General features: G+C 61.3%; 1 protein-coding gene across 1 annotated transcript in view; it reads left to right on the top strand.

The window, feature by feature from the left end:
- CAMTA1 (calmodulin binding transcription activator 1) overlaps positions 1–21766 on the top strand; it is a 722747-nt gene that overhangs the window by 628993 nt on the left and 71988 nt on the right. Inside the window, exons 8-10 of the mRNA XM_037062053.1 lie at positions 9081–9221; positions 10685–12534; positions 17619–17745. Coding sequence (XP_036917948.1) covers positions 9081–9221; positions 10685–12534; positions 17619–17745 — 2118 coding nt within the window. The remainder of the gene's footprint in view (positions 1–9080; positions 9222–10684; positions 12535–17618; positions 17746–21766) is intronic.

Here is a 21766-nt window from a genome sequence, read left to right as displayed (position 1 = left end):
CAGAGTCTGGGCGGCAGAGGGGCAGTTAACAAAGCAAGTCCCAGAGGCGCTGCCCCCACAGAGCTGCAGGCAGGGGCACATGAGCTGGGAGGTGAAAGTGGGGGAGGAAAGGAGGTCAGTCTGGGGAAGGAGAGACTGCTGTTAGAAATGGTTGGAGGGTTTCTTTCTGGCCAGATGTGTTCGCTTGGATGCATTTTCCAGTGTCCCCACCTCTGAAGTGAGACTCAGGTTAGGAGTGAGGGGTCAGGGGACAGGAATGAGCTGGGGCAGGCCCAGGCCCCCCACCCCTGAGACTCAGGGCAGCCAGAGCAGCGGAGGTTCCCCTCATCCCCCAGGCCCACCCAGCCTAGGCAGAGGTGGTGGCTGGGCAAGGAGCCGCGTTCCACATCACAAACACCCAGGCAGGTTATTGAAAAGGCAGGCTGCTGCCCTCCGAGACATCCTGACCCCACGGGTTACAGTGGGCCCTCAGAGCCCTGAAAGGGAGGCAGACACCGGGGGCAGTGCTGACCTCGAACAGGCACAAAGCACGGGGCGCTTCTTTCTGGGCGTTCCAGGGTGCTGCGGGCCTTTCCGTCGACTCGGGGATAAGACATGCTACCCTGGAGTTTCCTTGGGTTGAAAGCCAGATGTATGGCTGGGCACACATCCTGGGGTCCTGCCAGACACTGACTTGAGGTCATGAGACACAAACGCTGGAATGCCATGAAGGGAAGCACATCTGTGTCCCGTGGTTGGCCCAGCAACTGGATAGCAGCTCAGTCCCCAGGAGCCCATGTTGGATGTCCCTTCAGTTAGGAGCTGCTGGCTGAGGGATCAAGCCAGGTGGGTCCCCTTAAGTCCCCACTCCAGCCACAGTGCCTCCTGGGTGCCTCCCAGAGGCCTGGCCAGGAGGACAGGGGAGCAGGCGGCAGGCGGCAGAGGCAGGCTGGTCTCGGCCAGGGGCTTGTTTCTGCTTCCTGCTGAGCGGCGAGGAGCCAGGCTTGTTTTGCAAATGAGCCTTTCTCCCTCTGGCTAAATTGTGTTTAGCGGAATTGGCCCCCAAGTAGGAGAACTAAAAGAGAAACGCTCCTTTGATTTCTTGTTGCTCCCTGGCTACCTGCCACTCAGGGCAGCCTGGGGGCCACGCGGCCCTGCTGTTAAGGAATGCCCAGCTCGGGGACAGGGAGCGCCTCTGCGCTGGTGTTGGGGACACAGCAGCCCCACCCACATCCCATATCTGACTGTCCCGGGAGCTGACACAGCCCTGCTCGTCCTGGGGGGTGGTTTTGTTAAACTAAGAATGCGTTGCCAGCATTGAAATCTCCAGATTCTCAGCTTCTCTTTGAAAATCGAAGGTTCTGGGCCACATTGTTCAGGGACACCTGCCTCCCTGCGGGTGACACCTCCAGGCACATGGAGGAGGCCTCTGAGTCCAAGGTCTCATAAGAAGCAAGATGGGCACCATCTGAATCCTACTTGGTCCCCTGTCCGCATGGCCGGGGGCCCAGAGGGGTTGCTCCTGCTGTCTCTGGCCCTGGCGAGGGCCTGGGAGGGGAGGCTGCATTAGCCCCAATGAGGGGAGGGTTCCAGGGCCCACGTGTCTCCTGGGTGCGGGGTAACCGCCGAAGCTCCTCCTCTCGGGGCCAAAGTGCACCTCTGACATCACTAGACAATCAGAGACCTTCGAGCATGTTCCCTGCTCTTCCTACGCCATGAAGAATTCCCAGCCTCGGTCACAACAACACTAGGCAAATCGGGAGAGTCTGGGGGCCTTGGAAGGGCCCCTGATGCCACGTCTCGTCCAGGCAGCAGGCCCGGTGCCGCAGGGCCCAGCCGGTTTGTCACCTCGAGGCGCCCCTGGGAGACCATCTGTGCAGCCAGGCGTGGAAGCGTGGGGAGCGCTGTGCCCACGTGGCCTGCGTGGCCTGACATCAGAGCCGTAATGGCTCCTGACTGGGGGCCCCTCTTCCTGTGCTCTCCCCAAGGTCAGGTCTGTCCCGCCTGCAAGAGGGCAGCAGCTGTGTTAAGTCCCCTGCCCTCTGCCCTCTCCTGGCTGTGACCACAGGAGCCAGCCCGTGCCCCCGCCGGAAGACAGGAAGGGAGGTCCTGGTGTCCCAGGTCCCCAGACATCCAGGCCCAGGAACGGCAAGCTCGTTCAGGACACAGTACCTTTGTCCCCCAGCGCACGTGCCATCCTGTCCCCAGTCAGCCTCCGAACTCCTTGAAATGAGATTTCTGAAAATGTCCTCAGGACCAGGGGGAGAATACAAGTTGAGGGCGAGACGGGAAATTGAATAGTATGTGGGTGTCTGGATATGAGAAGTTAAATCTAATGAAAATGTTATCCAGTTGAACCAAGAAACCAGAAGCAGGGCCTTTATTCCTGTCAACAAGAATACAGTGAAAATTAAACCAGCACTGCGGCCGTTTCCCACTGACCTTGTTGCCATGGAGACAGCCTTCCAATGTCAACAACTGGGAGGAATCCGATTGGGTTCATTCATGCATCGAGAGGCACATGGCACCCCCGCCCGTCTCCATCACATGGTCCCTAAATAGGGTGATCACATGTCCCGGGCTGTCTGGGAGTGTCCCAGTTTGTACCATTGTCCAGCCACGTGATCGAAGCACCCCTGTCTGTCTCCAAGGTGACCTGTCTGGACAGCCAGCTAAACGGTCACCCTCTCTGTGGGTCTTCACTGAGTGGTGAGCACATTGCCGGGGAGCTGGAGGGGCCCAGGCGGGTGGGGCGGGAGGAAGGAGCACCCACAGGCCCCTGTTGGGTGGGATTATCTTTGCCACCAACACGTTATTGTCACTTGCCCACATGGCGCCAAGAAAGCCCTTCCCGGGGAGAGAGGGACAAACATCGATTGCAGCGGGTACCACCTGTGCTATTACCAACCCAAGCTCCAGCTGACACGCCCTGTCATCCTTCAAGAAGTCACTGCCCTACAGAGCAAAGAGGGGCAGGCAGCTGGCTCTCCCAGTCCCTGGGCCGCCATGGGGTGGGGACCTTGCAGAGCTCTCCTTCCTGGCTCCTTGTCCAGTTCCTTTTCCCAGCGCTGCAGGATTGACATCTTGGAGCAGAAAAAGCCTCTCCTCGGGGCCCTGGACCCTGCCCTGCCTCAGGTCCCCCATGGATGCCACCGAGCCAGAATCCTGGGTGTTGGACACACTTGCCTGTATGTCATTCAAGTCCCTTAGGGAACAGTGACATGTAGTTAGGTGAACCAGGGAGAGGCACCCATTTTGCAGACGAGGAAACGGAGGCCAAGAGAAACCAAAGATGTTCCTTACATCTTACTCATGTAAGGCCACCATGGTCTGGCCAGCAGCCCCTTCTTCCCACACAGCCAGCTCTGGCATGAGCTCGGGGGCTCACCCCGCTCCTCAGTAAGGTCCCACCACTGCTGGGGGTGGCCTCGCCAGGAAAGACCGTCCATGGCTTCTGCTGACAACCAAGAAGAAGCTCCCCCTGGGTCCCCATCTCTGACTGGGTCACCTCCCCAGCCCCATGCCCATCCCCGACGACTGGAAATCGAGACAAAGGGCCCCCATCTCAGAGTCAAAGGCTGCCCCCCTGCAAATCCCACCTTTTCTGGGAGGAGTCTTGCTTTGGGTCACCCCTAAAGGCCGCCGTCTCTGGGATGAACGTGGCCAGGCCTCCCAGGACCCCAGCAGCACAGGTTCAGCCACTAGGACTTGCTCCCAGCACAGGCCTCCCTGTCCCTCTGCCCAGCTCCTTATCTGCCAGGTGCAGGTCCTCCCTCCCACCTCCGGCCCCGCCCCAGGGGCCTGGCCGGTTTCGTCTGCCCTGGGCTTCGTGGCCAGGCCAGCTCAGCGGCCAAACTCTTTGCACAGCTGCCCCGTGTCCTGGCCCCAGGGAGGAAGGTCACACGGGAAAAGCCAGGGGCGTGAGAGCTTTTGCCCCTCCCCACCCCCCTCCTACTTCTGAGACACTGGCACCCTCCATAGTCTGAGAGGGCAGGAGACAGCAGGGTGGGCGCTGGGCTCGGGGGACAGCACGGGGCCCAGTGTCAGGTTTCTGGGTTTCCTACACAGCCCTCACACCCCACCTCCACCCCCATAAAACGGACTCCCTTTCTCTAGGAAGTGAGGGAAGTCTCGCTGTGAGCGGAAGCAAGCTCGGCTGGGTGGGGCGGCACCCGTCACCCATCCAGGCGTTCCCAGTCCCGAGAGGGGTGCAGGACGGGAGGCCCGGGGAGGCAGAGAGAGCCTGGCTCTGCAGCCCCTCCCTGCGCCCACCTCTCTGCTGTGGGCGAGATGCGCAACTCTGAGTCTTGGTTCTCAAATTAATAAATGGGACAAAAATTCTTCAAAGGACTGTTGAGAGATTAGAGATGAAATCTCGCTGTGCCCGGGGGTCAGAATGACACAGGCTGGGTGGCTTAAATTAATTAATTTTCTCACAGTCTGGAGGCTGGAAATCCAAGGTCAAGGCAGCAGCAGGATTGGTTTCCAGTAAGGCCGCTCTTCCTGGCTTTCGGAAGGCTGCCTTCTCCCTGTCACTTCGCACGGCCACCCCTCTGTGAGTGCACATTGCCAGCATCCCTTCCTCTCCTGACAAGGACACGCAGGGGTCCTGTTGGATTAGGACCCGCTCTTAGGACCTCATTTGACCTCGTGAAGCTCCTGAAAGGCCCTGTCTCCAAATAGTCACCTCGGGGTTGGGGCTTCGACCTAAGGGTTTTGTGGGGATGCAGTTCTGTCCACACAGGGCAGCAGGGCAGCTTGACCTGGGCTCAGGCCACGTGCACCTGGCCGAGGCTCTCCACCTCTCCCCCGGGGCGGGGGTGGGGCAGCCAGACCCAAGTGGTCCCTGGCCGGTCCCCAGCCCCGTCTGGGCTCACGCCACCCCTCCCCCCACCGCTCCCCCAGATCTCAATTACTCTCTCTCAGCAGTCGGTCGCCTCTTGGGTAAATTGTTCATCAGAAGATGCTCTCCAAAGCAGGGCCGCATGCTGTTGCCGTTGATTTCACTTGGATTATTCATATTAGGGGGAGGCTGCTGTCTAGCCATGGGTGGTAATTAGGGTAAGTGTTGGGTACGGGCCAGGTCAGCGCTGGCGTGGGCTGATGGGTCCCTGTGACAGCCACCCAGCCTCACCTCCAAGCACCAGTCCTCCGGCAGGGCCGGCTGCAGGCCCAGCCACAGCCCGGGCGGGGCCCAGGGCACAGGTGTCCTGGGGCAGCAGTGGGACTGCAGGGGGAGCCATGGGAGCACCCCTCAGCACCCCACTTCCAGTGACCAGCATGGCCCTCTCTGGCACCTTTCCTGTCCCAGCCTTCCTGGCACTCGGGTCCCCTTCCACCATCTGAGCAGCCCAGACACCCCGCCAGGCTGGAACACTCCAGACGTCCCTGGGTGAGGTGGCCGACCGTGGGAATGAGGGGCCCGGCGCCGAGATCCAGCGAGCAGAGAGCCCACGTGACCGGAGCCAGCAGGAGCTTATTTTCTGGGAACTCCCTGGCCTCCTGTGCCCCACCCCCAGGTCATGACCTTACCTTTCACTGAGCGTATGTCTAATGCAGTTCCCCCTCTGCTGCTTTTAGGAAGGGGGAAAGGGCCAGAGAGGGGATGGGCCGTGCGCATTTATTAACCTTCCTTTTACAAAGCACTCTTTTCCCCCGTGGAAATCTCCTTTCCCGCTGATTCATTACTTGGTAGGAAGCAGAGCGTGACATCTTAAAAGCCGTCTTGATCGTATTTGATATTCAGTACTAACAACTCAGCACCTCCGAGGAGGGGGCTTCTTCCCACCGGAGAGGGCGGGAGGCAAATCTGCATGTCGGATGTTCCAGGACAGTGGGTAATTTGCATGAAGCATCCAGCAATCCTCTGCTGGCAATCTGTCACCCTTCACCGGGTTTTTGTTTTATAACCTTCACAACAGAAGGAGGAGAGGAAGAGCAGAGAGAATTCGGTCGCCGTACCCCCCGGGGACCGGAGAAGGGGCCTGGTCTGAGCCCAGTGTCAGGGATCACAGGGGCCCTGGGCAGGGATGACAGAGGTGTCTTCCACTTCGGTATTAGCAAGCCCCCCTGCCCCCAAGACCTTTGGGTGAGGTGTGGCCATGCAGCCGAAACCCAAAGAGGTGGGACGCATCTCTTCAGACAGCTAAGATCAGACAATGGCCAGGGTCAGATTGGGTGGGGGTTTTCCTGAGAACCTGTGGTCTGGTTCTGTGATAAGCCCAAGATGCCCAGAGGTAGACAGACTGGCAACGAGCCTGGGAGGCAGTTCCACTCCCAGACCTGCAGCCCGAAGATGCAGGCTCAGGAGCGAGCTGCCTGTCCACCGCCCTGACGGCAGGCGAGCAGCTCCTGGAGAGCCTTTTCGGGAAGCCCGAGCGCCCGAAACACCCGGAAACGCATTTGTGGAGCTACACACACCCCTGCGTTCGCTGCAGCATTACTCAGGGTGGCCATGACAAGGCGCCCCTCAAAGTGTCCTTCGGTAGAGGACTGGACAAAGACGACACGGAACATGTATGCTGTGGAGTCCCACTCAGCCATCAGAAACGACAACATACTGCTACTCACGACAACACGAAAGGACTTGGGAATATTATGCCAAGTGAAACAAGCCAGCCAGAAAAAGCTGAGTCATGTGATCTCACTCATATGTGGTGTATGAAACTGGAACTTGTGGGCACAGAGCACAGAACTCGTGGGCCAGAGGGAGGGGCTTAGAGGCAGGTGGCAGACAGAAGGGTCCTCGTCTATGGGGACGGAGGATGATTTGACTTTGGGTGGTGAGCGCACGATGCAATATGCAGACCACGTATCATAGAGATGTACACCCTAAACCTATATGGCCCTATTAACTAATGTCACCCCAGTAATTTTGTTAAAACCTGGGCATCACCCCAGACCGGGGGCATCAGGCTCTCCAGGCTGGGGCCAGACGCTGGGACGGACCATTATCCTGTGTAAGGAAGGGAGGTCCTGGGGTCCTGTACTCTGTCTCCCCACCCAGCTTCTCTTTTCTCTCTATAAAATGAGGAACCCAGAAAAGGTCCTCCGCCAAGGGGCGCAGGACATGGGGACAGGTGGGGGGACCGTGACCCTCACTCCTGCCTCAGCCAGGCCCCTTCTGCTATTGGCTGTCTTCTATACTGGATTTCCAGGCGAAGGTTCATTTGAGACAAGGATTACGGAGCCGTGATGAGGTTTGCAAACCCCTGGCCTGGGCCTTCGCCTCTAGCTGCCAAGGACAAGGCGGCCTGAGCCAGCAGGAGCGCAGGCCTCCTGGGACTGGTGGCGAATTCCCCAAGGAATCCCGAGGCGGGGGCCGCGCGTCTGAGGAAAGGTGGGCTGTAAACCCACCGCCACCCCTGTGTGTGCCCACTGGTGGTGCTCTGAACAGGCACACGTGACTTCAAACCCAGAATCCATCCAGACAGCTCAGCCAGCTGGGAACAGAAGCCACCAGCACCGCCCCCATTCCCTGGATGACCCACCAGAATCCAAGACCCGTGAGGACCAGGACCATGGGCCCCAGAGTTAGTGACAGTGCTGGCGGCAGCGACCCAGGAACCTGTGGCAGGAGCAGAGGGCAAGGACTGCGAGCAAACACCTAGGGCAGGTGTGCAGAGGAGGGCAGCGGTGCCCACGAGGGGTCCCCGGGAGCTCACAACCCTCACGCGTGGTTTTCTTCGTGAAACCACTGAAGAACTACACGAAGGTGCTGGTGAGAAACAGAAACATGAGGTGGGCACCGTGGGGCTCTGCCCCCACCCGTGCTCCAAGGCCGAGCTGTCTGTGGGTTTCACAGCAGGAACCCCCTTTCCTGTGGCATCCGCTGCCACAGGGCAAGGCCAGCAGTTCGCATTCCACGTTACCATTGCCGCCGCCGCCACCGTCACCGTGAACGCCTTTGACCACAGCAACTCTTTGTTGGGTACAGACAAAGCACCAGGGAGATGAGTCAGGGTGCCTCTTGGCCACCATGTCAGGCAGGTGCATCGTATTCCCATTATACAGATCTGGAAACCGAGGCTCAGAGAGCCTTAGAGACTTGCTCAAATTCACACAGCAAGTGAAGAGCAAAATCTGGACTTGAGTGCAGGTGTGAATTTGACCCAGCTCCTACCTGCTGTGTCGACTATCTCCTTGTGCCACTGTGTCCTGGAGTCCCTCGCAGACGAGGGCAGGTGACTGTGATGGCTCCTCACTCTGGAGCCTGTGAGAGAGGCTTGGCCAAAGAAGAGAGGAATTGTTTTCACGTTGGTAAAGCTACTGGCCTCCCTGGCGAGACGCTGGGCCCCGCTCCTCCTCCCAGACGTCTGCTCCCCCTTCCCCCTTCCCAGCAGCCTGGGTCCCTCTTGGAGCCTGGGGGCTGTCCGGTACCCGACATGCCACCCAGGTTCGTCTGGGTCTGCTCCAGCTGAGAAAGAGTGGAGAGAGTGGGCATGAAACTCAGTCCCCACACTCCATGAAGGAAGTTGGTTTCTTTTAGGGTTCCAGCCCCATCCTTCCAGGCAGGTGGGGAGACAGCCCTCAGCCATTGGGGGACCCCACTGCAATACCAGGGGTGGCAGAGGTCCAGGGTCAGGAGGGTTGAGCCAAAACCCAAGGGCAGCTATGCAGGCAGCCAGTCGCTAGTGGGCCCCCACTGCCCAGGCCACGGGGGCCTGTCTGTCCTGTCCCCTGCAGCCCCTTAATGCTGAGAGGTACGGTGAGAGTAGGAGGCTAACGTGCCCCCTTGGGGGGCCCCAGCCTCCATCTCCTCTCTAGGTCTCCGTGACATGCAGCTTCAGGGGGTCCCTTTCTTTTCCACTCCAGCCCCTCCGAGAGCCACCCCGGTGCACTGGGACTTGGGGAAAACCAAAGCAAATCTCCAGTCCGCCCCCAGGGCTGCATTATGGGGGAAGGAGTGGGGGAGGCAGAATCTGCTGAGGAAGAGCACGGAGCTCCCGGGGGTCCGGTGGGGCAGCCGGGTGCTCCCTCTGCCCTCCTCCCGGTCCCTAGAGCCAGCCTCCCAGCAGAGACGAGCCACTGCGCTCCCGGAGTACCGGGCCCATGCTCCCGCCCCTCCCGGCCCCTGACCACCCTGCCTCTGTCCCCACCAGTCCACGGCATCAAGTGGACCTGCAGCAATGGCAGCAGCAGCTCGGGCTTCTCGGTGGAGCAGCTGGTACAGCAGATCCTGGACAGCCACCAGACCAAGCCACCGCCTCGGACCCACAACTGCCTGTGTACCGGCAGCCTGGGTGAGTGGGGCCCCCGGCGGGCGGGGGCCTGGCGGGGCCGAGGGTGCTCTTCCACTCGGGGGTCGTCACGATGTCCAGTGAGGGGAGGAGGTCTGCGAGGAATCAGGCAACAGCATGGACCCAGGACAGCCTCACCCTCGTCCTGCCCCGCCTTCAGGCAGGAAAGAGCAAGTTCCTAGAAGTGGGGGCAGCAGAGTTGGGGGGGTGTGTCCAGGGGTGGAGCTCCAGGCCCCTGTCCGACCACTACAGCGCCCTCCAGGCCTCCAGGGCCCTTGGGCTGCATCAGCAGGAAGCCCAGGGCCCCGGACACGGGCCCAGCCAGGAGTTTTGGGGAGCTGGGTCCCGAGTTTTCGGGGCCACTCAGGCCAAACCCTTTGACATGAAATGTCTGCCCTCTCCTCTGCCTGTTTTGATAGTGGTGTTGGCTCCTTAAAACAGGCGTTCACTGCTCCCTGGGCTGCCTCGTTAGGTATTTCCGTTACAGAGGCACCTCACTTCCCTATGACATCTTTGTGCATAGAGGAGTCTTGGTGAGGAGGCTGTCACGGGATCGGGGGAGAATTCACCCCTTGACCAAAAGCAAAGTGGCCCTTACCAGATGGAACGAAAGCCAGGATAGGGCAGGAGAGGGAAGGGGGAGGAGCCATCGGGCAGTGTGGCAGGGGCGAACTGACCTGTGCAGCTCAGAAACACTCCCCGCGGGGGCATTTTCCTTCTCTGACTCTGAACTGGGGGCGTAAGGTGCTGCCCTTGCTGTATTTTGGAAAGACTTCAGTCCTGCAAAGAGCTGAGGGCAGGTCCAGGTAGCTGAGCAGAGGTGGTGGCCCCAAGTACCTCCCAGGCTCTGGAGCGAAGTCTGGGCCACCCTTTGGCCCCCGGGGGCCCAAGGGCTAATCCAGGGAGAGTGCCTTGCTCTCCACGCCCTGCTCCAGCCCCTCTCACTGCCCCAAGATGGTGACGGTCCCCACCCGAGAGGCGTCCTGAAGTGCTGCTCCTTGGCCTGAGCAGGGATGGAAACTTTCAGGAGCAGAGAGGGGCCCGGCCGCCGCCCCCAGTGGAGCCCCAGCCCTCCCAGGGAGCACACCTGTTGGGGGGGGGCTTTCCCTGGAGGCTGACATTCTCTGCAGCCTCTCCTTTCCTGCTCGCCACATACTAGGACACTACTGTCACTACCTGAAAAGTGAGTCAAGGACAAAGGTGCCTGGTCTGGAGGATGGTGACACGGGGCACATGAGAGCCCCAAGGCTCGGGGTCAGAGGGCCCCAGACCCTGAGTGATGGCCACTCGCCACCCACCGGGGCTTGGTGGCGGGCCCAGTCCCCCAGGCAGGGCTTCATAGGTCCCAGCTGCTCAGAGACGGGGTCTGCCACAGCCCAGCACTGACTCTCTGCCTGTGTGTGTGCGTGTGTGCGTGCATGCGTGTGCGTGCGTGCGTGGGCGCGTGGTGCCTCTGACCTCTGCAGGAGCAGGCAGCAGCGCCCATCACAAGTGCAACAGTGCCAAACACCGCATCATCTCGCCGAAGGTGGAGCCGCGGGCCGGGGGCTACGGCGGCCACGCGGAGGTGCAGCACAACGACGTGTCGGAGGGCAAGCACGAGCACGGCCACGGCAAGGGCGCCGGCCGCGAGAAGAGGAACGGCAAGGTGGCCAAGCCGGTGCTGCTGCACCAGAACAGCACTGAGGTCTCGTCCACCAACCAGGTGGAGGTCCCCGACACCACCCAGAGCTCCCCCGTGTCCATCAGCAGCGGGCTCAACAGCGACCCCGACATGGTGGACAGCCCTGTGGTCACAGGCGTGTCCAGCATGGCGGTGGCCTCGGTGATGGGGAGCTTGTCCCAGAGCGCCACGGTGTTCATGTCTGAGGTCACCAGCGAGTCTGTGTACACCATGTCCCCCACCGCCGGCCCCAACCACCACCTCCTCTCGCCCGATGCCTCTCAGGGCCTCGTCCTGGCCATGAGTTCCGATGGCCACAAGTTCGCCTTCCCCACCACGGGCAGCTCAGAAAGCCTGTCCATGCTGCCCAGCAACGTCTCTGAAGAGCTGGTCCTTTCCACCACCCTCGATGGTGGCCGGAAGATTCCAGAAACCACCATGAACTTTGACCCCGACTGTTTCCTCAATAACCCAAAGCAGGGCCAGACCTACGGGGGTGGAGGCCTGAAAGCCGAGATGGTCAGCACCAATGTCCGGCACTCGCCACCCGTGGAGAGGGGCTTTGGCTTCACCACCGTCCTCACCAAGGAGATCAAGACCGAGGACACCTCCTTCGAGCAGCAGATGGCCAAAGACGCGTACTCCTCCTCCGCGGCGGCCGCGGCCTCCAGCTCCCTCACCCTGACCGCGGGCTCCGGCTTGCTGCCCTCAGGTGGCGGCCTGAGCCCCAGCACCACCCTGGAGCAGATGGACTTCAGTGCAATCGACTCCAACAAGGACTACGCGTCCAGCTTCAGCCAGACGGGCCACAGCCCCCACGTCCACCAGACCCCCTCCCCGAGCTTTTTCCTGCAGGATGCCAGCAAGCCCCTCCCCATCGAGCAGAACACCCACGGCAGCCTGAGTGACTCGGGGGGCAGCTTCGTGATGCCCACGGTGAAGACGGAGGCCTCGTCACAAACCAGCTCCTGCAGCGGCCACGTGGAGACGCGAATAGAGTCTGCCTCCTCCCTCCACCTCATGCAGTTTCAGGCCAATTTCCAGGCCATCGCGGCAGAAGGGGAGGTCACCATGGAGACCTCGCAGGCGGCCGAAGGGGGCGAGGGCCTGCTCAAGTCTGGGGAGCTGCAGGCCTGTAGCTCCGAGCATTACCTGCAGCCCGAGACCCCCGGGGTGATCCGCAGCACGGGCGGCGTCCCCATCCTCCCCGGAAACGTGGTGCAGGGACTGTACCCCGTGGCCCAGCCCGGCCTTGGCAATTCCTCCAACATGGAGCTCAGCCTGGACCACTTCGACCTCTCCTTCAGCAACCAGTTCTCCGACCTGATCAACGACTTCATCTCCGTGGAGGGCAGCAGCGGCACCATCTACGGGCACCAGCTGGTGTCGGGGGACAGCGCGGTGCTCTCGCAGTCGGAGGACGGGGCCCGCGCCGCCCCCTTCGCCCCGGCGGAGATGTGCATCCCCTGCTGCAGCCCCCAGCAGGGGAGCCTGCAGCTCAGCAGCTCCGAGGGCGGGGCCAGCACCATGGCCTACATGCACGTCGCTGAGGTGGTCTCGGCCTCCTCGGCCCAGGGCGCTCTGGGGCTGCTACAGCAGAGCGGACGGGTGTTCATGGTGACCGACTACTCCCCAGAGTGGTCCTACCCGGAGGTAAGCGGCAGCTTCGCCTCCCCACCTGCCCCACCTGCTCACCCTCTGCCGTGAAGCTGAGGGGACCCCATTTGCATGTGGCCCTCCAGACCACACAGGCCACGTTGTCCCCTCCATCTGTCCCCAGGTCACTTGAAATACCTCTACCCACCTCAACAGTGGTTCTCAGTCTTCGTCACAGAGCGGCTATAAAGGCGGGAGTCTCCTTGGAGGCCAAGTGGCCTGCCAGCTCCAGCCAGAACAGTCTGCTGTCCCCTGACTTATGTTTTAAGAGGCCACCTATGTTTTGCTTTGCTTTGGGGGTAGGGGGTGGGGAGAAGGATACTGGGTCTGCTGAAAAAAGCATTCAGAAGTCACCACCATAGACCCCCCAAAGCCACTGCTCTCGATTTGCTTCCCTAAACAAAACGAAAGGAAACAGAACAAACTCCCAACACAGTGAGAGGGAGGGCAGAGCTTCCGAATCGTCCCCCGTAGGACTTTCTTGGTAAATCTGGCTTCTACAAAATCAAAAGCATGTTATGACCCAGCACCTCCCACCAGCCCCCAAACCCCAGCCCCCACCCGCTGTCTCAGGTCTGACAGAGGGAAGTACCGCCCCAAAGCCCAGGACTACGGGGAGACTGGCTGGGCCACAGCGGCACAGCGTTTAAGGAAAGGAGCTTTGCTTTTTCTCCGACTGGAGAGACACAGGAAGGGGCGGTGGCCTGGGCATTTCCTGCTCGATCCCTCCCAGCCCACCTGCCTGGGGCCCGGGGCCCAGACTGGTTCCGTCTCCCCATTCGGTGGCTCCTCGGGGCGCCCTTGGTGCTACTGCCACGTTCCCTAGAGGCCAGGGCAGGGGGTGCAGCTCCAGACAAGGGAGGGGTGACCCTGAACCTCGTGGGTCAGCTTAACCGAGGCACCGGTGCAGACCTGGCCAGAGGGCTTTGGGCACGGGCATGCAGGGGCGCTGCGCAGACAAAGCCCGGCTCCATCCAGACCCAGGCATTGGCCGGAGAGGATGCCCAGCTCGGGACTGGGTGGGGGGTGCCCTGGGTCGTGGGCTGCCCCTCAGAGCCAGTCCCTGCTCCGGAGCCTCCCCTGGGCTCTGGTGAGGGACTCCGGGCCCATCTCTGGGGCTGTCCTCGGTGTGAATTCTGGCTCTCCGTGACTTCGCCTCTGTGGCTCCGTTTCCTCACCTGGGAGATGGGGCTGTAACAGTACCTGCCCCAGGTGTGCTGCCAGGCGCGCTCAGCAAAGCCTCGGGCCCACGGCACGTAATCAGGGAGGATTGGCCATCATTCCCTGGCCACACAGCCCGCAGCGTCCTGTGCTCCTCCTGTCCATGGCCTCCCACGTGGCCGTGGGAAGAGGGTGCCCATTGGTTGGCCATGTTCGGCCTTGGAGAGGTCACTGTGGGCCTCAGTGTCACAGTCTCGACCAGGAAGCACACACCTGCCCTGCCCCACCTCTATGGTGGAGCAAGGACGCATGTACCTGCACCCCCGGCTCAGAGACGCCACACCAGCCCAGCCAGTGGCCCACCTCTGTGGACAGGGTGTTTATAAAGCCTTCCGATGTCCAGAGGCAGCCACCCTGTGTGGGGAGGGGTCTGGATCCCAAGCCTGGCCCCACATTTACTAGCCAGTGACCTTGGGCAGGGAGCCGCCTGTCCTGTCTCTGCCTCGCTGGGGTGCGTGAGGGCTGAGTGAGGTGCTCGGGCGCACCTGTCTCTTCCGTCTGCCTCCACTTGCTTCTCCCGCTGCCCTCCAGGACTCCCGAAGCTTCCAACTGGTTTCCTCCTCACGTGGCTCAGTTTGACTCCCACAGCACCGCTGGTCTCAGGGTCACCCTGAGACCCCCACTCTCCTAGCAGCCCCCACTTTTTCCAGGGTGAAAGGTTAGCTCAGCCCAGCAGCTTGCCTTTCCCACCTCCATGGAGCTTAAGAAAGCAGTTCAGAGGGAAAGGACCGGGCCGGGCTGCATGAGGTCTGAGCCAGGAGCTGGAGTGCCATCGTAGTGACGCAGTGACCTGGCTCTCTGGGCGTCATTTACTCCTTTGTAAATGGCTGAGAGGGGCCCCCAGGCCCTCTGAGTTCTAGGGCCTGGGAGATTGTGTGCTCAGCCACCTGGAGGCTCCCTGGAGAATACCGGCCTTCAGATGCCTAAGCCGGGCCTGGAGAAAGTCAGTTCAGCCACTGGCCACATGAGGGCGGCAAGGGAACAGGAAAGGAATGCCAGTCCTGGCCAGAGCCCCTCAGCGATTCCAGCTGCCCCAAAACAAAAGCAGCTCAAATTCAGTTTGATTTTGGAAAATGCACAGACACTACCCAGCTGGGCCCTTTGGGGCCAGCGTGGCCGAATGGTGAGACCTCTCTCTGCAGAGGTCCCAGGGGCCCTACCTACCCACCCCCCCAGCCCCACTGACCCCCCTCTCCCCTTCCCACCCATTCCTCCAACCACCCCCTGCCCCCTGCCCGCATCTTGCTGCTCCCCTTTGCCACCAGCCAGGGGCCTGCTTGCTGACTGTGTCCCAGCCGTTCTAGCCAGGCTCTGCCCACCCCATGGAGGGCTCTGTGCTGAGATGCACAGGCCTGGGATGCCTCCATCTGTAAACACGGGGCACCCTAAGCTGCCACCCAGCATCCCCACTCCACTCTGCAATCCGATGGTGCCAGGCTCCCACTTCTCAGGAATGCCGAGGCCAGGGCCATCTTGCCATCTCTTCTCAGAGGGGCCCCCACTCCCACAGGCAGCTTCCACCTCTGTGTGCTGCCCACCTCCTCACCCCCAGCAGCAGCTGGTCACCCGCATGCACACGTGCGTAAGTGCCCTGGGCCCTAGGTGCCTGGGAAATCTGGGTCCTTTGTCTCAGGAGTCCCAGCACACGGTGACCTCAGATGGCATTTGCTGCGCCCTCCCCCCCTCCCCCGAGCCTTCTGCGTCATCTCCCTCCACTGCCACTCCTGCGGCACCCGCAGAGGAGGCTGCAGCTAAGAGCCTTCAGGTGCCTGCGTCACACCAGTCCAGGGCAGCACGGCCAGCATTGCCATGGAAACACCCCCCAGAACTGGAGGATGCTGAGCCCCTCCTGCAGCGGTTTCCATGGAGAAGGGCCTGCTGGCCCCGGTAATTTCTGCTCCTTTGTCCACCCCCCCGCCCCCCGCAGCCCTGGCTTCCAGCCAGTGGCTGTTGGCTGGCGTTATTTTCCTTTTCCTTTTTTCTCACATGGTAACTGTCTGTGGCCTTTTCAAGTCACTGCTCCTCCACTTCCCAGGAACCGGGGAGGATGGTGCCCTGGGCTGGCCTCTGGTGCTCCCAGACATCCCGGAGTCAGCTTCTGCCGGCTCCCGGGCCCGGCACCCGCCCTCAGCTCTGGCGCTCTGGCAGGGCACCAGGGCTCCGCATGGAGCCTGAGGTCAGAATCCAGGAAGCAAGGCCAGAGGGTACCCTGGAGATCAATGCCACCCACAGAGGCTGGGCCACTTGCCTGAGAACACATGGCCACGGAGGGACAAGGACAGGCCTCCTGCTTCTGGCTCCTGGTCTTGTGCTCCCTCCCCTGCCCTTCAAACTTCGTTCTCTAGCCAAACAAGGAGGGAGCCCCACGCAGGGGCGCAGGGGCACGGGAGGAACTCCTCCCGGCCTGGGACAGCCCCTCCAGGGAGGAGCATGGAGCCCTCCCCCCTGCACTTGCACAGGCTCAAGGTGCCTCTTCCATCTCGTTCCTCAAAGCACCACCCCTGCTTCCCATGCCCAAGGCCAGCCCTGGGCCAGGTCTCAGTCTGGGTTCTAGGAACACTGTGGGAGCCTCAGGAACAAGCCCCATGTTGAGGCATGGGGTCCAGGGCAGGGATGGGCCGGTGCCAAGGAGAGGTCACCTGAGCGCAGGTGGCTGAGCAGAAGAGTGTGTCTCACCAGCCTGGGGGCATCCGTGGGAGAGCTGGGCTCTGGCCTTTGCGGGCTGGAGAAGTGGGGGAAGGAGGGCTGGGTCCCACACTCCACGCTCCCTCTACCACCTGGACCCCAGTAGGCGTGCCTCTGGGTCTCCTCCAGCCCAGACCCTAGGCGGCACTTTTGGCCCTGCCCTGGGCAGCTCTCGGTCCCCCTCACGGGGAAGGGTGGACGAAGCTTGTGGTAGGCCCACCCAAGGAGAGCCAGAGAGGCCAGCATCCCTGCCCTCTGTCCCTTCTCCATCCCCCAGGACAGACTTCTCCTCTGGTGACAGTCTGAATCCTGGAGGAGTGCCTACCCCCATCACCCACACAGGACATGGCACAGTGCAAGAGGCACTGTGAGTCACAGCGCAGGGACAGCACCGAAAGCAGGACTGACCAGGCATGGCCCCGCAGGTTCCCGCCAGAGCTGGAGGGCAGGCAGTACCCGCCTCCCCCTGTACTCTCCTGCTCCTGGGCTCTTCTGGGCCCCTGGGGGCGGGCCTTTCCCCCTGGAGCAAGATCATCCAAGGCCCCACCCCCTCTTCCAGCCCAGGCCACCCTCCCCTCCGTGAGGCTCAGCACAGAGACACAGGGGCTCAGACCCACACAGCCCCCCACTCTAAGCCCCTCTCTGGCCCCAGGCATCCCCCCTTTTCTAGCTCTGCTGTCTTTCTGGTTGCCTTCATCCATCCCCCCTTCCCCGTCCCCTCCTTGGCTCTTCCCACCAGGCCCTGGGGATCCTGCGTCCCTTCCCGCTGCCCCATCAGAGCCCCAGTCTTGGCCTTGACACTGAGATGCTCAGGCGTCTTTTCCCAACTCGAAGGTCCCTCCATCCATCCACAAGCAGCCTCTCCCCTGCTTCCTTCCAGGGGTGCTTCAGGAGCTGAAAACACTTGGAAAGTCCTGTGCTCCTTCTGTGTACAACTGAAGGTTAAGCCGGAGAGGGTCAGAGGTCAGAGCTGCCAGTCCCTGTGCCGATGCCAGTGAGGAAGGCACGGAGCACCTGGGACCCCCAAGGGACCAGGCGAGGAGGCCTGACTGGGCTCCCCCTCTCCCTGCTGCAGTCAGGAACAGTCAGGGCTTGCCCTCAGAGGCCTGCGTCCCTTGCCCCTCCTCCCCCACCCTGGGGGACTGACACAGGTCCCTGCTGTCTGTTCCCTCCAGGGAGGAGTGAAGGTTCTCATCACAGGCCCGTGGCAGGAAGCCAGCAATAACTACAGCTGCCTGTTTGACCAGATCTCAGTGCCTGCGTCCCTGATCCAGCCTGGTGTGCTGCGTTGCTACTGCCCAGGTGAGGCGCCGCCTCTCCCCGGGGGCCTGAGGGGACTGGGGGGACCCCCAGGAGAGCTGCGTCGTCACTCCAGGCCTCACTCTCCTCAGCTATGAGGAAGTGCGTCCCAAATTGGCCATTATCATGCCATCTGTTCTGGCTCATGGACCCCGTATCAGACAGGGCACGGATGCTGTTGGCGGGGTTCCGAGTGGTGAGGGGCTGGGTAGGGAACCAGCACACCGCCACCCCAGGAAGCTCCAGCTTCCCTGCCTCCCCTGACCCGACAGGCTGCCGGAGCTGGTAGAGGGGCCCAACAGGCACTGCACCGGGGTCCTAAGCCACTCAGGGCAGCAAGGCAGACCTCGCCCCTGCCCTTGCACCCATAGCCCAGGCCAACCAAGAGCCATAAGAACAAGAGAGCCCACAGGTGGGGTCCGCCGGGTCAGGCCCGCTGGGGCCCAGAGCAACTCAGAAAGGGATGGGGAAGGCCTGGTGGGCGACCGGGGAGGGGGATGTCAGACTGAGAATAGTCCACTCGGACTCCATTGAGGTTTGATGACCCGTCCACCCCGTGCCCAGAAGGTGTGGACGGAGAATTTGCTTCTGGGTTCAGGGGCTGTCCCTCGGGGCTTCTTCATCTGCTTAGCTGGGTGTCCCTGTCTTATCCACTTGCCCTTGACCTCTGCCATTACCACCTCCCCAGGGCCTTGTCGGCCCCATGAAGGCAGAGTCCAAGTCTCCCCAGGGCTCAACAAGTGCCTGGTGCACCAGAGAAGGAGAGTGGTGTCTGGGCCAGAGTCACTCGCTGGAACTCGCGCTTTCTTTCCCCCAGGCAGTGCTGGGGGCGCCCCTTGGCCGGCCCCTCCCACACCCTGTTGGCTCAAGGATAGCCTGTCCAGCGTACCCAGGCCATGACTGGGGACAGATCCGGGAGGTGGGGAGACGAGGGCAGAGGCTCCACCCCATGGTACCTGAAGTCAGAAGGCCTGGGAAGGAGAAAGAGAACACTCTCTGGAGAGCTGTGGGCAGGGGAGACAGGGGGTGGGAGTCCCCAGGGCAGCAGCAGATCCAGCAGGTGCCACGTGCCAGTTTGCACCCGGGGTGCACCTTCCTGAGCCTCCGGCCACCCCAGCTGCCTGCCTCCTGGGCCTTCCCCATCCCCCCAGCTTGGGCTCCAGAGCTCATGGGGAAGGTGCTTCCTCTTCTCTCCCCATCTCCCCTGCCAAATGCCGCCTAGCTGGGCTCACATGCTCAACCTCCACTTGAACCCATCACTTCCTCCACTGCAAACATCCCAGGGAGCCTCGGCCAGTGTCCCTGCTGGCCCTGCCCCCACCAGCTGCCTGGCAGGCTCCACTGGGTCCGCTCAGCCCTCTTGGCTCCTGGCAGCCCTGCCTGGCCTGGAGCGCAGCCATCCCGCATGCCAGCGGGCTGGGTCAGCCCATTGCTCTGGGGGCTGTGTGAGGCTAACGAGGTGCCCCCAGCCCTGCCGACGGGAGACGGGGAGAGGGCAGCGTGTTATTAAACTGTCCACTTATCACCTGCTGCTGGAACAGGACTCGCCTGGCCTATAAATAGATGCCACTTCCTATACCTGGCCCTTGCCTGGCGGAGGACCCAGACTTTGCCTGTCCTAAGCTATCTGACCCTCCAAAAAAAAAAAAAAAGAAAGAAAGAAATAACTGGCCTCTGTGTGCCCCTCTGGACGATGTCCCAGGCCAGGACCCAGCCAATCCTGGGGGCCAGGTCAGTCACACAGGTCAGCACAGCACAGATCAGCCAGCTACCATCCATGTGACAAGTTCTCTGGCTGACATCTCTGGGCCTCAGTTTCTGCATCTTTAAAAACCTGCCAGGCAGCTGAGAGTGCAAGATGAGGAACCGTCCCCAGAGCACCTGGCTTGCTGGCTCCGTCCCTGTAGGTGCTCCACGGTGAGGCCCTCACTCCGGCTCGCCCAAGGGGGAGTGGGAGAGTCCCCAGGCCGCTCAGGTCCTCGCAGGCAGAGCGTCCGAGTCCCCAGAGCTGGCGGGCAGACGGCCCCGGCCACCGCCCCGTGCGCTCTTTGAACAGACTGCAGCTCAGACCAGCAGACACCAGGGGAGGAGAAGGCACCACCTCAAAGGCAGACAGAGACCTGGGCCCTGCTGCTGGGCCCTGTTCTGTCCTACAGCTCACGGCAGACACGGGATCCCCTTGGGACGTCTCACTTTGAGCCCCAAGGGAAACATGACCTTCTGCAAGGCAGCTCTGGACGCACTCACTCACTCATTCATTTCTTCATCCATTCATTTCTTCATCCATCAAATAGTTTGCCAGGTACTGGGTAGGTGCCTGGAAGGAACCAAAGCATGAGACCGGGGGTTACCCCTAACCCTGACTGTAGAGGACAATGCTGGCTGCCTAAGGGATCATTCTGGTCTCCCAAGGGCGTGAGGACACTAGAACTAAGCCCGGAGAAGGAGCACTTGAAGTTGGAACCCAACCAGCCTCACTGAAAAGAAGAGGTCAGAGGCCTCTGAGCCCCAGCAGGCCAGCGCAGGGGCTGGGAACAGCCTGGGAGGAGGGGCACCTGGAGGGAGTGGGGGAGGGGCACGGGGAACACGGATGACCACTGCCCACCAGCCTAGCACACCTGCCCGAGCACAGTGTGGGAGGAAAGTCCAGCCCTGACCAAGAACACTGGTCTTCTGAGCCACAGAAGATACACGGCTGTAGGCTCTGTCTCGGAGACTCCAAGCGCTCCAAGGTCAGGGGGAAACGGGCAAGTCCATCCTGAGCGAAGGGGGAAGCGGCGGGTAGGGAGGATTCAGGGCTTAGGAAAGGTAGCCGGGCTAGGAAGAGAAGACAGGAGCCACCAACAAGAAGACTTCACTTTGGGGCTTCTGGACAGCCCCACCCTGGATGGCTGGCAAGTCACCAAAAGGCAAAAGATGAAATTCAAAATGAGGAGTGTTTTGTAGCAATTCATTAATCAGTTACTGAGTGGCCACAGCATACCAGGCACTGATATTGGCCTTGGGCATAAAGAGATCGAGACAGACCCATTCCCAGCTCTTCCCAAACATACATTCTGCTGCAGGAGGCAACAAACAAGGACACACAAATGGCCGAGATAACTGGAGAAAACTCCATCAGGACACGGGTCACGCGGTGAAGTATCGGGAGGAGGGCAGTCTTCGGGGAGACCAAGGAGGGGAGGGCTCTCCCAGGCTGACACCCGAATGATGGGTGGAGCCAGCGTGGGAAGGGGGGAGGCACCCAGGCAGCAGGCAAAGTGCAAAGGCCCTGAGGCAGGAAGAGGCTTCTTAGCAAGTGGGAGGAATACAGAGGCGGGAAGGTGGAGAAGATAGCAAGGACCAAGGCGTGTCCCTCCTCCTGAGTCACAAAGAAGAACTGGGTTGGTTGGTCTTGAGTAGGGAGTGACTTGGTGTAAATCAGGGGTGTCCAACCCACGGCCCACAGGCCACCTGCGGCCCAGGATGGCTGTGAATGCAGTCCAACACAAAATCATAAATTTAAAATGTCACGAGGTTTTTTTTGTGATTGTGTGTCACAGTGTATTTAACCTGTGGCCCAAGACAACTCTTCTTCCGGTACAGTGCAGAGACACCGTAAGGCTGGACACCCCTGACGTACATTCTGTCCGTAAAAGCTGACTCTGGGTGTGTGGGAGAGTGGATTGCAGGATTGCAGGGGAAAGAGCGGAAGCCGGAAACCGTAGGAGGCGGCAGAGGGCCACCCTTCCTGACTTGCGGAGAAGGGCTGCTGTGGGCAGTGCGCTCCCACGGGCTTGATGTGGGAGCGTGGGGCTGTGGCCCTGGACACCATGCCAGCAGGAACAGGCCTCGGGGGTGTGGAAGTTGTCCTCAGCAGAGGCTGACAGGGGGGTCTGAGCCAGCAATGATGGCCGCTTGGACCAGTGGAGATGGAGGGAAGCAGATGGAGACCTGGGACTTGCTGATGGACCGAATCAGGGGGAGGGAAAGGGAAAGAGAGCACCCAGGGAGCGTCCCACCCGTGGGGTGGGCCTGTGTGAGC

Source organism: Sturnira hondurensis, unplaced genomic scaffold, assembly GCF_014824575.4.
Source record: "Sturnira hondurensis isolate 20B ecotype Veracruz unplaced genomic scaffold, ASM1482457v3 Scaffold0013931, whole genome shotgun sequence".
Classification (NCBI taxonomy): Eukaryota; Metazoa; Chordata; class Mammalia; order Chiroptera; family Phyllostomidae; genus Sturnira; species Sturnira hondurensis.
Note: the sequence above shows the minus strand (reverse complement) of the source record. Positions and strands in the feature narration are given on the sequence as shown.